The sequence below is a fragment of the Lottia gigantea genome (assembly GCF_000327385.1).
Source record: "Lottia gigantea unplaced genomic scaffold LOTGIsca_58, whole genome shotgun sequence".
Taxonomy (NCBI): Eukaryota; Metazoa; Mollusca; class Gastropoda; family Lottiidae; genus Lottia; species Lottia gigantea.
Window position 1 is genome coordinate 685,419 of NW_008709979.1, and position 15,531 is coordinate 700,949.

The 15,531-nt window shown below is 31.7% G+C and overlaps 2 protein-coding genes across 2 annotated transcripts; both read right to left on the bottom strand.

Moving 5' to 3' along the window:
- Window positions 1-4,039: 4,039 nt before the first annotated feature.
- On the bottom strand, window positions 4,040-9,290 carry LOTGIDRAFT_127658 (hypothetical protein; the record flags this gene model as incomplete). Its single annotated transcript, XM_009063489.1, has 6 exons — window positions 4,040-4,288; window positions 4,779-5,035; window positions 5,863-5,965; window positions 6,374-6,521; window positions 6,669-6,741; window positions 9,032-9,290. 6 exons carry the CDS (start codon window positions 9,288-9,290, stop codon window positions 4,040-4,042), a joined length of 1,089 nt encoding a protein of 362 aa, XP_009061737.1.
- Window positions 9,291-10,355: 1,065 nt separating this feature from the next.
- LOTGIDRAFT_235030 (hypothetical protein) lies at window positions 10,356-13,889 on the bottom strand (the record flags this gene model as incomplete). The annotated part of the gene is made up of 3 exons (XM_009063490.1): window positions 10,356-11,368; window positions 11,788-11,911; window positions 12,247-13,889. 3 exons carry the CDS (start codon window positions 13,887-13,889, stop codon window positions 10,832-10,834), a joined length of 2,304 nt encoding a protein of 767 aa, XP_009061738.1. The 3' UTR covers window positions 10,356-10,831.
- Window positions 13,890-15,531: the final 1,642 nt, after the last annotated feature.

Here is a 15,531-nt window from a genome sequence, read left to right on the forward strand (position 1 = left end):
ACTAGATTTTTTGGATTTTTCATTTAATCTCCATGAAATTGCTACAAGATCTAAATTACGTCTTAATATTGATGGTTGGAAACTTTTAACAATCCTGGTTTCAATTACTATCTATTTTACCTTTAAAATAAAGGAAACTGCTTGTATTTTTGTATTGAATTGTCACAGAATGTATGTTAATATCTTTGTTCCACTATACTACTTGATTCCAAACAATGTCAATGATTTAATCATTATCAATTATTTTGATTTTAAATTCGATTTTGCACAGCAAACATTGCAAAAATGAAGAGATTAGTTCAAAAATGAAAATAAATTGTCAAAGTAGATATATGAATAAACAGTTGATCAGAAACTCAGATATATATATAAATATATATTGTAAAAATAAATAAAATATCATGTGACCAAAACAAATTCACCAGTTTATGGTGGCAAAGTGTTAATAATAATAAAACATACAATACTTTGATTTTGTAAAAATTACAAAAAGTTGTATAAGCTTACATGTATTATCAAGCAAATAAGAGAGATTTTTGAAGCAGGCTTAGTCATATACCCCGTCAGCTTTTAATAAATGAAATGTCTCCAATTTCCTACTTTAGACGCAAATAAAATTGACTGATTATGCTTTTCATGTGAACATAATATCAGCTTCAAAAGAATTCTGTTAATCTTAGCTTGACTTGTGTTGATAAAAATATAAAGTAAGTTTATATATGATAAATCTTATTGTAAGCAAGGGCAATAACAAACATACATCCAAATTCATGAAATCAAAAATTATGAAAGCGTACAAAAATGGCAAAATAAAAATATAAACTTGACAAATCCCATTATTCTTATCAAAAATATTCTATCAAGCCCTACTTCATCTATATCATATGGTCCACTACATATCTTTAACTATATTTAACTATGTTACTTCTAAATGTATTATCAAAGACCTCATTGTCATTATGTTATAGTCAAATGTCTAGATATTCATATTTAACATTACAGTTTGGCAATAAAACAAATTACAGGCATGTTGTTCCAATGTTTCACATAAGAAAGAAATACAGGTTTGAATTCACCTTTAAAAGACTGTTTGATTGTTGAATTAGATATCAATCTTTCAGGTCTATCTTTCACTACCAAACTTATATTTATTTAAAAACTAGAATTTTAACTGACAATAAATCCAAAATTCACATATATGAATCAAAAATCCTCAATTTCAGACTTAAAATTGATAACTAAAACTAGAATCTGCCTTATTAAGTTAAATTCATTATCCATGGGAGATAACTGCAGAATAATTAGCTACAGCAATAATCTGAGCTCTTTGTGCTAAGAGAGAAAATAAGGTTGATTTAGTATTCAAATGATACCGTCTATATAAGTTTGGACAGATCTTAAATGCCTTCATAAATGGATTTTAACAAAATTAAAACTGTCTTGGATTTGGGCTGGTTGATAATAAACAATATTATTGTCTGAGCAAGTACGTTAGTATGTTAATTTTTGTCCATTTTATTGAAGTGAATTTGAATAAAGGCTTCAAAACAGAACTGATAATCTTAGAATGACATGGCAAGACTACGTGTGTCTATACGTTGTTAATTCTGCTGAATTTTGAAACAGGGAAACAAGGCCATTTTGATCAACCACCTGATACGAATGCAGTCCTAACCTTCTTCTGTTTTTTTCTAGTGAGACAATAGCTTTAATTAATTCTAGTTTCAATGGGCAAAATTCAATATCCTAAAGAACTTGTTCAGGCAATAACTTCATCAATAATTATATTATATATTTCACAATGAAACATATTTTATCAAAATGAATTCTATGGCCATATACCATCTTCAAGTTATCACATAGACGTATTGCAACTGGAATCTCATTTGATATTATATAAAATAATTATTTAGTATCTGGACAGAATTTTATTATTAACTTAAATAAAATAAAAATATGTACCTTCTGTATAAAAACATAATATCCTCAACTTACTGTTTGAGTATTAAGTTTCAAATCAGTACAGTATCATACAGCACTATAATAATACAGTTGAGCACATACATCAAAATAACAGGGGATAATCATCATTATAGTGATAACATATATCATAAATCATTATCACTATCATCATCATCATCATTTATATTCAGATTCTCTAGGTGTGACAAACAAGATGCATTTTGATCAGTCTGAAAGAAAAGATCAATAGATTTACAACACCTCCATCCAAAAATACATTCAAAGAACAAACTAAAATTGAAATTAAGTTCAGAAGGCAACATAATTCAGAATATTGTTCACGGCTGTTGATTTATTTATATGCTAATCAGACATTTTTAGCAGTCTGTGAATTCAGACCACAAAGTCGAAAAGTTACAATACGCCTTTTTTCGTCTGACAGTGTTAGTTAATATGTTTACTTTCAGTTTCTGCATTCATTATACATTTACAAAGCAAGTAGGCTAATTAATTAAGCAAATGCTAAATATCTGAACTGAGGCTAATGTATGTATATGTATTGAATAAAACAATAGGTTTTTAGACATTTGGTTTGTAAAAAAGAACCTACCTCAGAATAAGCTGGTGGTGGCCTATAATCGTAAACATAAGTATACATGGGTGTATAAGTTAAATCTCCCATATTAGCACTAGGATCTCCATCATCATCTTCACATATGTCTACTGCACCCCCAATACTTTCAGCATAGGTTGGTGGTTCTATAATAACAATATTTATTAATAACACCCAATACTTTCAGCATAGGTTGGTGGTTCTATAATAACAATATTTATTAATAACACCAATACTTTCAGCATAGGTTGGTGGTTCTAAAATAACAATATTTATTAATAACACCCAATACTTTCAGCATAGGTTGGTGGTTCTAAAATAACAATATTTATTAATAACACCCAATACTTTCAGCATAGCTTGGTGGTTCTATAATAACAATATTTATTATTAACACCTACTACTTTCAGCATAGGTTGGTGGTTCTATAATAACAATATTTATTAATAACACCAATACTTTCAGCATAGGTTGGTGGTTCTATAATAACAATATTTATCACATAACACCAATACTTTCAGCATAGGTTGGTGGTTCTATAATAACAATATTTATTAATAACACCCAATACTTTCAGCATAGGTTGGTGGTTCTATAATAACAATATTTATCACATAACACCAATACTTTCAGCATAGGTTGGTGGTTCTATAATAACAATATTTATTAATAACACCCAATACTTTCAGCATAGGTTGGTGGTTCTATAATAACAATATTTATTAATAACACCCAATACTTTCAGCATAGGTTGGTGGTTCTAAAATAACAATATTTATTAATAACACCCAATACTTTCAGCATAGGTTGGTGGTTCTAAAATAATATTTATTCATAACACCCAATACTTTCAGCATAGGTTGGTGGTTCTAAAATAACAATATTTATTAATAACACCCAATACTTTCAGCATAGCTTGGTGGTTCTATAATAACAATATTTATTAATACCACCTACTACTTTCAGCATAGGTTGGTGGTTCTATAATAACAATATTTATTAATAACACCAATACTTTCAGCATAGGTTGGTGGTTCTATAATAACAATATTTATTAATAACACCCAATACTTTCAACATAGCTCGGTGGTTCTATAATAACAATATTTATTACATAACACCAATACTTTCAGCATAGGTTTGTGGTTCTATAATAACAATATTTATTAATAACACCCAATACTTTCAACATAGCTCGGTGGTTCTATAATAACAATATTTAGTAATAACACCAATACTTTCAGCATAGGTTTGTGGTTCTATAATAACAATATTTATTAATAACACCCAATACTTTTAGCATCTGTTGGTGGTTCTATGATAACAATCTTTATTAAATAACACCAATACTTTCAGCATAGGTTGGTGGATCTTTAATAACAATATTTATTAAATAACACCCAATACTTTCAGCCTAGATGGTGTTTTTTTACAATAATTATTAACAAAGTTATTAGAAATCTTTCAACATAGATTGGAGGTTCCACAAGTAGTAGAGAGGTTAACCTTACCATCAAAAGGAGGTGGAGGTGTAATGGTTTCTCTATATGGTGGTGGTATTGGCAAGAAATCCATGGCAAACTGAGCTTGTGTTTCTCTATAATAGCGTGACTCCATAAAATGATAAGTTTGAGCTCTTCTAAATGGTACTGTTCCTATGACAATTGGAAGTTGTATACGAAGATTATAGGCACCAGGGATATGTAGAGCAACCTAGAAAAAATATTGTCTTAGTCATTAACACCATGGCTTTTTAAAATAAGTGCAGAAAATCTTAAATACAAAAATTAAAAGAAATTTAAAGGATAAAATCTTGTGTGTGCCCATGCGTTCACGACGAGATTATCACGTTGCCAACAGAATATATAATATCAAACCAGTTTGATAATTGTCGCCAAATGTTTTATCGTCTGCAAGACAGAGTGTCATCATCCTATCAGACTTATTTTCCTTTCTATTGCACAATCCACAATTATCAACATTGTGGAAATCTCCTCCTATGCCTGCAGCCAGTTGGCAAAACTCATGACAAAATTCTGTTGCCAACAAAAATTGCTGACCAAGACCTTGCATGTGCCAGGACCATACCCAGAGGTTCAAATCATGAGAAGTCATGCATACACATAGCTTTTAGAAGCATGAAGAATAGAATTTAGAAATAGATATCTAACACATATTACCGAGTTGTCATGCTCATACAAACCTTAACAAAATAATCAACTTTCATAACACAACAATTCATAATAGAAGGAGATACAGCTGGTATTTTCAGTAATTGTGAGTCCCAGCTTCCTCGAGTACCAGGAGCTACAGGTAGCCCAGTTAAAACAGTAAACTTGGTTCTCCGGACACGAGATTTACCACTAGCAAAGAAAGCTTGTGTCTGATACAATGTAGCATAAGGTATGACTGTTCTAGAAGAATGATTATCAAACTCAGCTGAGATTGCTATGGATTCACCTGAAATATTATAGTCATCTAGATAAAAAACAGAATGTAACGATCATTAGAAAAAGTCTTAATGGACATTATTAGCTTGACCAGTTCTCTTATGTTTTTTTTATCGAAACATTGGTGTTTTGTCATCAAATCCAGGTTGTTTTTAACATTCATCAGTGATAACAAATATATGTTGAAATCCAGTATCAATCAACTTTCAGAAAATAAAAATTGAGATGGCTTATTTAACATATCCTAGATATTTAGATATTTAACTGACATATCTATAAATACATGTATGTACAAAATACAAAATTACACTGAATACCACATTATCTACATAGAAATGGACCAAAATTTCATACACCTGCTTCTAGAATTATCTTAGCCGTACGATATCCTAAAAACAATGTTCGAAGTTAAGACCCTAGATCATCCTAGTGCTAAGATTGTTTCGGCATTGTAACTAAATCAATCATAGTGATGCAGGTATATTGGAACGAGAACAGACTATGTTAACACATATAAAGATAGTGGACCACAGTCATATACGCCCTTCACTGTATGCAGATGGTAAGAACGAAACATCCGTTTAAAGTTTCATCAAAATCGGTTGAAGGCTAAGAGAGTAATAGCATATTCAAGATTTTGGGGCAAGGGCAATGACTCTGTTCTAATGGTCGAAAATAGCTCAAATTCGAACTTGATCTTCGTTTTATGAATATGTATGCACATACTGAATTTCATTTGATTCCATCAAAAAATCGGACGGACCGACTGACAGACAAGGGTGCGGAAAATATACGTCCATATAGAGAGATGTGGGCTGATAAAAAGGAAACCAGTACCTGGACAATAACCACGTCTGTCTGTTCTAGCTGTTATAGATATAGGTCCTGATGTACATAACCAACAACATAATGTTTTCTCTACACTACTCTCTACTTGTGTCTACAATTACATACCAGAAACCAAGTTTAGATTCAAGATTTTCAGATATGTCCAGGAAATAAGACAAGTCCCTTTAAATACTAATAAAATATGACCTGCAGTAGAATTACTTAGAGAAAAAGTAAGTATTTAGTGAAAAAATCACTCACAACTTATCAATTCTGCTACAACTGACTGGATGTTTAAGATTTCAATGATGTTTTCTATTTCTAGCTTATTTGGTTAAATTTGACCTTAATCTGTAGGACATAAGGCTTTGATTTATTTTTCTCATCCAGGGATCGTAACCAATGACAAGCATCACAGAGATCAGGGAAACCATGTTGATATTTTTAAGACATCATATAAACCTTTGCTAAGATGAAACCCCCAGATCTTTTAAATCAGTGAACAAGATCACTGTTTTACCTGGTATTCTGCTCTATTGATATCTATAGGACTAATAACTGTAAAAGCTTTTTTAGTTTTATGATTAAATGACCAAGGTTTATCCATTTCAGCTTTTAACCAATATCTTACACTACCATGTTTCCCTTCAAATGATGTTGAAATTCCACTGTAATATAAAACAGATCAAAATATGCAAATCAATACACGATACTTTTTTGGTAATTGATATACTCTAATGAATATTCATATATTTTGAAAAAGAATTCTAAGGGGTTTTTATTTCATAAAATAATTAGACATTAACATAACTCACCCCATTGGTAACTCAAATGAAAAATCTAGTTCATGTCGACCTTCAGTTAAAGTATCTCTTCCATCAGAAATTTCTAAAAAGAAAAAAAATTCATTCAGCTCATTATGCTATAAAACTATCACCTATACAATACTATGGTTCGTTAATCAAGTACATGATGAATTGAAAGCAGAAAACATATTTGTCATAATCAACTACTGTCCATAGATTCTATCAATTCAAATTGATAAAAAAAATCATAGAATCACTCCAGTAATTCTATAATTACCGATTCCAATAGAGGTCACTAATTTTTATGTCTTAAACCTACAGATTTTAGCGATCAGCTTTAATCCAATTACAAGCAAACCCTAGATAGCTGAGTTTGAACTTGAACAATAATATGTGCTACACAGACTATTACCATTTAATGGGAGTCATGGTGGCTCAGTGAGTTAGACGTTTGCTTGCTAACCTGAAGGCCCAGGGTTCAATTCCAACATGGGTCGAGATGATACCTTCATATTTTTCAACCTGGTTTCCCGCTGTCAGTGATGTAGGTAAGAGGGGATGACATGGAAAAAGCATCTAGTCATTCGGATGGGACAATAAACCAAGACCCTGTGTTCTACAGGTTATGCACGCAGGTTAATGCCAGTGTCCTGAGAAGATTTCCCTTGTTGTACCCTGAATGGCGTTGCGCGTCTTCATTAGCCCACGTAAAACATTCATTTCATTACCAGTTGAATTCATTTTGAATTCATATACAAATCTTTGCACTGTAAAACATTCTCTTTTTGGAATTCTGCCTCTTGGTCACTAATGGTCAGTGAGATGCTCATATAAATATCAAGAATATACAGCTGAAACAGCAGCATTTGATGTGAGCTCTTATACCAATCATATGAATACATTTATCAAATGGATTTATTCTATGGTAAATTATAATAATATTATCATTTTTAAAACCATTACAGCAATTGATATGCTAATTAGAAGAGATTTAATGTGACATTTTAACATGTGATCACAATACTAGGTAAAATAATATCTATTCTAGTTTTTCTTCACTCAACTATATTACTGAATAAATGAACTTCCTTTGACTAAACTAAAAATTAAGAATTTTTTCACAGAAGGAAACGTGTTGTTTAAACTTCCTCGAATTAACACCAACATATTAACAACTCTAATCTTATCTTAACATAATACTTAACATGACTTTTCTTTTCTATTACATCTATTTTAATTCTTTAAAACCTTAATCACATCCGACAGTTAAAACTCATACTTATGTGTACAGTTAGTACTTTCTTATAGATGTGAAATTCAAACATGTGAGAAATGTATCATTTTCTTCTATTTCTATTATTGGTACTCCATTTCCTGGCCATTGTACAAATTTGAAAAAATAAAATAAAATGCATTAAACTTCTTAAATACATAATATTAGTAAATTAATACAATGAAGATAAACTAAAATCTTTACAAAATTATGTTCTATGTTAGTCAATTGAAAAATAGACCTGTATGTTACTCTATTACTAAAATGTCTAATTAATAATCTTGTACAAGCAACTGACAAGCTCGTATCAAAATGCATGTTTTTTTTCATAACGCAAAAAAAAAAACCCAAACATTTTTTGATGAGTAATTTTACAGTTTGATCAAACCACAAATACTGTATACCCTTTGAATACACTGTTATACGGTATTCGGTTAACTCGGTGACATGTTAACTCGGCGACAAATTTTTGTTGGTTAACTCGGTGACAAAATATCGCTCGGCGACACTATTTGCCGAGTCAACTCGGTGACAGATTTTGTCATATTAAAAAAAAAAAAAGTTCTCTTAAAGGGAGACAATAATTTATTCTGTAACAAGCAATAATTTTTCATAATAACTCATACTCGAAAGTGTTGGAGTACTCAAAGTTTCGACATTTTGTGTTACTATTTATAGCTGAATACCAGTCAACCCGTCTACATGTCATCTCGTGATTCCATCAACCTTTACTTTTAACCAGTTTAAAGCTTGTTCATTACAATTAGGTACTCACAAACACATTATAGAACTGGTATTTACAGTTTAGGAATAAAAAGGTTTCAAACCCTTAAGACATATCATGGCTTATATTTCTGAGAATGACAGCAAAGAATAATTGCTGTTGTTTTTTTATAATTATTAATTGACAATTACATTCTCCATGAACAATGATTTATTTGTATTCTCTTATAATAACATTAGCTTGTGGATAGTCATAGCCATGTAGATTTAAGGATGCAACTTCTTAACTTTCATTTTTGAAATCAATGCAATTATTAACTAAAATAAAAAAGCCTGTTACTTGTTAGTATTATATTTCATAATAATAAATAAATACCTCCTCCAAATAAAACTTGTCTCTTGAAGAAATATTCCACTTCAGCATTGTAATGCTCTGTATAGGAACCAAGTCTACTGCCTGTACTTCGAGATTCAGTCCAATGAACCTTTGCAATTCCTCTCATGAAGATTCTCAAAGATCTCATTTTCATGTCTCCTTTCAGTTCCACAACCACCTGTCCATTGACTCTTTCTCCTGGGTGGAAAACTGACTTATTGTCCAACATTATTATCTCAAAACACTTCAGCTTCCCCATTTTACCTGTTGGCACGGTTGGAAGTCGTCAATGGGGAGCTAAAGACCAACTTTCAACGAAAATGTAATGGCATTCTACAGTCTTTTCCATTTTCTGTTGTGGAAATTTACTGGAACCGGAAGTGCCTTTGTGATTCTCGAAGATCCGACATAAATTTACTGACACTCAAATATTTTGACAAAACTGATAATGCACCATATATATCAAAAATAAATTTATATTGCATCTGTCAAAATATAATGTTTTGAAATATTTTATTTATGTTTATATAAAAAAATTACTAAAAATACCCTCCAATGAAATAATTATTTTGTTTTTATCCGATTTGGTGGTAACAAAAGTGTACCCAATATCTTTTCAACTACAACTAAAAAGCGTAACCAATGCAGCTGATAATCATAGGCCGAAATTAAACTATGCCTACTACCCGTGCAATGTTTGTCCTGGCATCTTGAACTTCTAAGTCATTAAAAACTAACAGACAGAAACAGATTATCATTCAAATAACCCTTTTAAGTTCCATGTAATACTTTTATGCATTGATAAAGGGACGCTATGCACACACGACTACAGCTAATTCTGGAATAGTCATTGTGTTATATTTTTCAAATAAATCTATGGGAGAAGCCAATCACCCGTCAAAGAGATTTATACTTTTAATTCATTTAAAAGGCATTAGTGGGTGTATAATCCACCACTCAAACTTAACTCACTGAGCTCTGAATATCAGTCTTTTCAAAAGGAAAATTCCCTCGGCCTCACGATTTTATAAGATTGAAATTGACTTGCATTAAGATTGAAATTGACTTGCATATCTTAAACATACTTTATAAGACCTGGGTAAACTAAGAATTGTTCATGGGGGTAGTGGGGGAAGTATTCAATAAAAAATATAGACGGCAAACATTTGATTTATGTATTTCACTGTAAGTCAATTTATTGTTGTGATGGGGGGCGAGTTTCAAAGGATAGATTCCAATTGACACTTCGTCATTACTTCAGTGGCCGATAAACACAGGGAGATAACTCTTCATAAGACATGTTATTTCAAGACCACAATATGTTAGACCATGATATTATAATATGTCATTATTTAACATAGACAAAGTTACACATTCAATTTTTATATCATCTTTCCTGATATTATATTTTCATTATAAGAGCTGATAAAATACATTTAACAATTACTATTCATCTATTATGTTGAATTTAATGGCTGATTGGAGATGAAATAAAAAGGTTGACATTTTAACGACAAACAATTGGATCTGATTGATATTTACACATCTTCTCAAGCACCATGCTTAATATGTTCACAGATGTCTTTTTCTGGTAATAAAACTTCAAACTATTGCATAATCAATATTTCTTATATTGAGATTTTTCCTAAAAAACAAAATCCCTTTTAGAACAAATAAAACCATTGTCTTATTTGAATTAACATTAAAACTTGAATCTAAACAAAAATTGAACATACATTACGACAAATATTCTTTTTTCATTCAAAAATACTTATGCTTATAAAATATAGTGATGAACACTCAATCAAAAAGTCCCAAATCATCTGGAATATCTCTATTATCATCATCATCTGATATCATATATCTCTTAATGTCACTAGAACATTCATTGAGGAACTGTAAACGTCCTTTAGGTTGTCTCATATGAATTAAACAGTACCGACCACAAGTAAAACTGGGCTGTGATAGGAGGTAATCACACATTTGTGATGCTGAGAACTGTTTAATCTTGTGCATAACAAGGTAATTATGTCCACCAGTAGTTCTCTTATTACCATCCACATTCCATTCTTTACACTTCTTCACCAAATGTTCAAGCACCAGGTCTGGAAGATCTGGTCCAAAGATGAGTTCCTCTAAAGTTTCCAAACTTGAGTAGTCCAGAATCATATTTTCCAATATTCTGTAGATAAATGGGTCCAGTTCATCACCAGTTGGATTATTTATAAATTCTGCAGGAATTTCATCTTTAATATCTCTACCAGATCGTTTTAAAGTCATGGCCATCTCTATCAGATCTTCATTAGAAGTAGTAGCTATATATCTCCTTGTTATGTACTAAAATAGAATATTAAATGCACTTTGTTGAATATTTGACAAGTTTAAAATGGGTCGTGTTAACATAAGTGAATAAGCTGTAAATTGCATGGAAGAATTTCAACTGCAACTGATAATTCACTACTCTTTTTATAAGCTGTAAAGAATGTAAGACTATTTTACGAAAGTCAGTACCCAATATGAGTGAGCAAGCTATACAATGTTTTTTTATCACAAAGCAAATTGAGATATTAAAGGGATTGTAAGGAGGTTTTCTTAAAATTTTGTGAATTGCCGACACTGATAGCATTGATTTGCACCATTCCAATTTTCAATCAGTTGACTGTGGTTCACAGACTTCTGATTATAAAATGGAATGGTGCAAATCAATGCTATCAGTGTCTCAAATACAAATTTTAGGAAACATCTTTATACTATACCTCTATTAATGAATATCTACAAGTTAATTCTCTAACAGCACATTCAGCAGCACTAAATTTAGCTTGTGGTTTATTCTGACCAATGGAACATGATATCAGTTTACCATTAATGTACATCAAACATCTACAAATATTATCATATAATCTTAAATAGAACTTTTATTCAAATACACAACCATTAACACTGATTGTATACAACTTAAATTAGATAGTACTTGTGATGTGTTAAGTTGTAACCAATTATTGATGGGAGTAAATCGTTATTCCTCAAAGCTGTGTTATTAAATTATTGTGTTCAACATAAATTCATGTCCATACCAGAAATATGAATGGGACTATATTAGCAAGTCATTACTGATATCTCCAAAATGCCAATGAGCAATATGAGGTAGTTTTAGTGGATTTGTACTATTTCATCAGTGATTCGAAATCTTGAATAAGAAATGAAAGTAAATCTACCTAAAGTCTTTACAATCTCTAACTTTATCTGAAGAATGAAGAACGTATTCTACCAATAGATTATTAGCTGTTGCTGTGGTTTCTAATACTTTATATGGTACTGGTTCCTGTTCACCAGTCTGAATCATAACAACCACTTCATTTTGTCCATCTGAACCTTGATCTTCCTTAGCTCTTTTCGAGATCAACCCTCCAATATTACTACCAACTTCATAGAACCTTCCCTTTACCAAAATATCTAGAATTTTGGAATCTTGGCGATTTAATACAATCAATTTCTTGTAGTCATTGACTAATTCATCTAAAGTTTTAGAACGTAATCGCTCATAACCATTCAGATAAGCCTTCTTGATAGCTTCTTTTCTCTCTAGTCCTTCACCAGAGCCCAGAAAACAATCATCTGTATACACATCACACTTTACTTTATTTTCTTCTGTATCTCCTCGATATAGAACACAGGTAATTTGTATACCAGTCATGGAACAAATGAAGTCCAAATCTCGTATGATGTCTCTTGGATTGTCAGTTTTTGGCATCTTTCTGTAAAGTTTTAATAACTGTTGTTTACTATAGCTGTACACAAACTTCAGTGGTCGTTCACTTTCATTTTCTTCATTTGATATCTGTAAGATTTCACTAACTGTTTTGGTATGAAGAATATATAAGGCTCGTCGAAAGACTTCCTCACGAACCATCTTTTCATGACTTCCACAAGCCTTAGCAATAGCAACGCCCAAAATCTTCAGTTTACCATGAATTTCTGATCCTTCTTGGTCATCATGTCGGTCAAATCGATAATCTGTGCGAACCTTCATCATAACATCATCAATACTTCTACGTCCTTTTTCTATCATTTGGAAACATGTCAAAGCTGGATCAAACTGATCCAATAGTAGATCTTTAAAATACATGAACTTCTCCTCAATGCTGATGTTTTGAGATTGTGGTGGTGGAGCATCATCATAATTCATAAAGTGTTGGTTGAAATTAAATCCTTTTCTGAAATCTCGAGCTCCCAGACCCATCATACCACCACCTCCTCTATGCATTCCACCATCCATCATAGGTGGCCCACCCATACCTCTTCCCATAGGAGGACCCATACCCATAGGTGGCTCAAATCCCATTGGGGAACCTCTTCCCATAGGTGGACCTCTTCCCATTGGTGGACCCCTTCCCATTTGAGGACCCATACTCATTGGAGGTCCCATACCCATTGGATGTCCCATACGCTTAGGTGGTCCTCTTCCCATGGGAGGACCCCTGTCCATATGAGATCCCCTAGCACTACCACTGTCTTTGCCTTCCATAGGGTCATCTGAATATTGCTCATTCTTTATCATTTCACTCTGCATTTCTAACAACATAGACTGTCTCTCAATAACTTTCTTCAATTTTTCTTGCTTTTCTTCTATGGAAAGGTCACTATCAGTAATCGTAGAAAATTGTTGTTGGTTATATTTTACCATTTCATTCAATGTGGAGACATCCATTCCAGTGGTGGAGGTTTTACTTCTTTTATTACCATCTGAATTGGAATCTAACACCCTCTTCTTTCCACCAACTACAAATACAGGATCGAGAAAGACGTTAGCCACAACAATCAGCCAAACATTAGAGCACATTGCAGAATCTAATGCCATAACTTACTACCATCAATTATCATGTGATCTTTAATCTATAGTAGGATTCAATGAAAGAAAAACCACGTTTTACCATTATTAACAGGCAAATAATGTCATGTAAATTTTCCACAACTCAAACTGTTATACAGAACCCCTGTGTTAATAAACAATCACGTTACTTTTATTATAAATGAGATGTTGCAAAATAAATGTAATGTAAATACAAGCAACAAAGTACATTTAGTACTTCACTCTCAATAATATAAGCCTTTATGATATAAAAAAGACCTTACCATCATTGGCTGAACCAGACTGGTTGGTATAACCACCTAAAAGTAAAAAGAAAAACAAGGTCTTAAGTGGAAATATATTGTATTCATCTATGTAAAATTAAAAAATCAACCCTTCAAAATTTAAGCTGTCTTAAAGGGATTGTAAAGAGGTTTTCTATACTTTGTATGTGTGTATACATAAAAAATTTAGAAAACCTCTTAACAATCCCTTTTAGGGTGCAGAAACCTCAGAATTTGACATGTTTAGATAAAATACAAATATAACACATACCTTCATATCCTTCAAAATAATCCTTCTGCATCTTGACTAACTTTTCTTCTGTAAATATAAGAGAAGCTATAAAGTCTATAATATAAATCTCAACTAGGTAGTTTATGTAAATCAATAATATGTAAATAGAACAATACTATATGCTAAGCACACGTCTTGGATGGCGATTTGTGTCACAGAATAGTCTTGTCATGAGTTTCATCCACCAGCTGGGGGCACATCAGGAGTCACACATAAAATCTCCAGTCAGCCTTTTCCATTACATTGATAATCACGGGTCGGGCAAGGTATTACAAAATTGAGATCGATTATCAATGGTAGACTACCAATCTGTAATCGATTGACAATCAAAATAATTTTAGTAGGTTAATTTTGTGTCATTGAAGTAAATTCATTCTTATAGATTATCTTGGGTAAGTTTTGTGCTAAAGGAAGAGATTACTACTTGTTAACAGGTACAGTGGAGATAATGTAACTTTGACATATAATCAAAATTATACATTCGTAGCGACAATAATAGATTATTTAACCCAGGCCTCATCACGTGCCTATTATGCAATTGAAAGGAAAATAAATCTGATTGGAAAAAACAATTTGTAACAATTATCAAACTGGTTTGATATTACAAATCCTGTTGGCAATATGATAATCTTGTCATGGAAGCGCGAACACATGTGAGATTTTACTCAAGATTCGAATCGGCTACAAAAATTAGTGACCAAGGCTTTTCGTGTGCCTGCACCTTAAGACAAATAACATGAACATACCTTTTTTTAATGATAGACAATTTAATAGAAGTAACTATATAAACTAGTACAGAACAGTACTGTTTATCAATTAACACCTACAAAAAATTAAATGTTAAAAATTCAAAAAATGAAATAACTACAAATATTCTTTAAGTGCCGTAGGCCATTAATTAATTTGCAATATAAAGTAAGGTAATACTCTCTTTTAAGCTCAAATCATGTTAGTTGACCAAATCTTAACCAATAAGCTCACAGAAATTGGAAAATTACTACCCACAAGAAAAATGACCAAGCATACTATTGTGTTTTCAAGAATAATGAAGCAAATGTAATAAGTTTTTAAATTT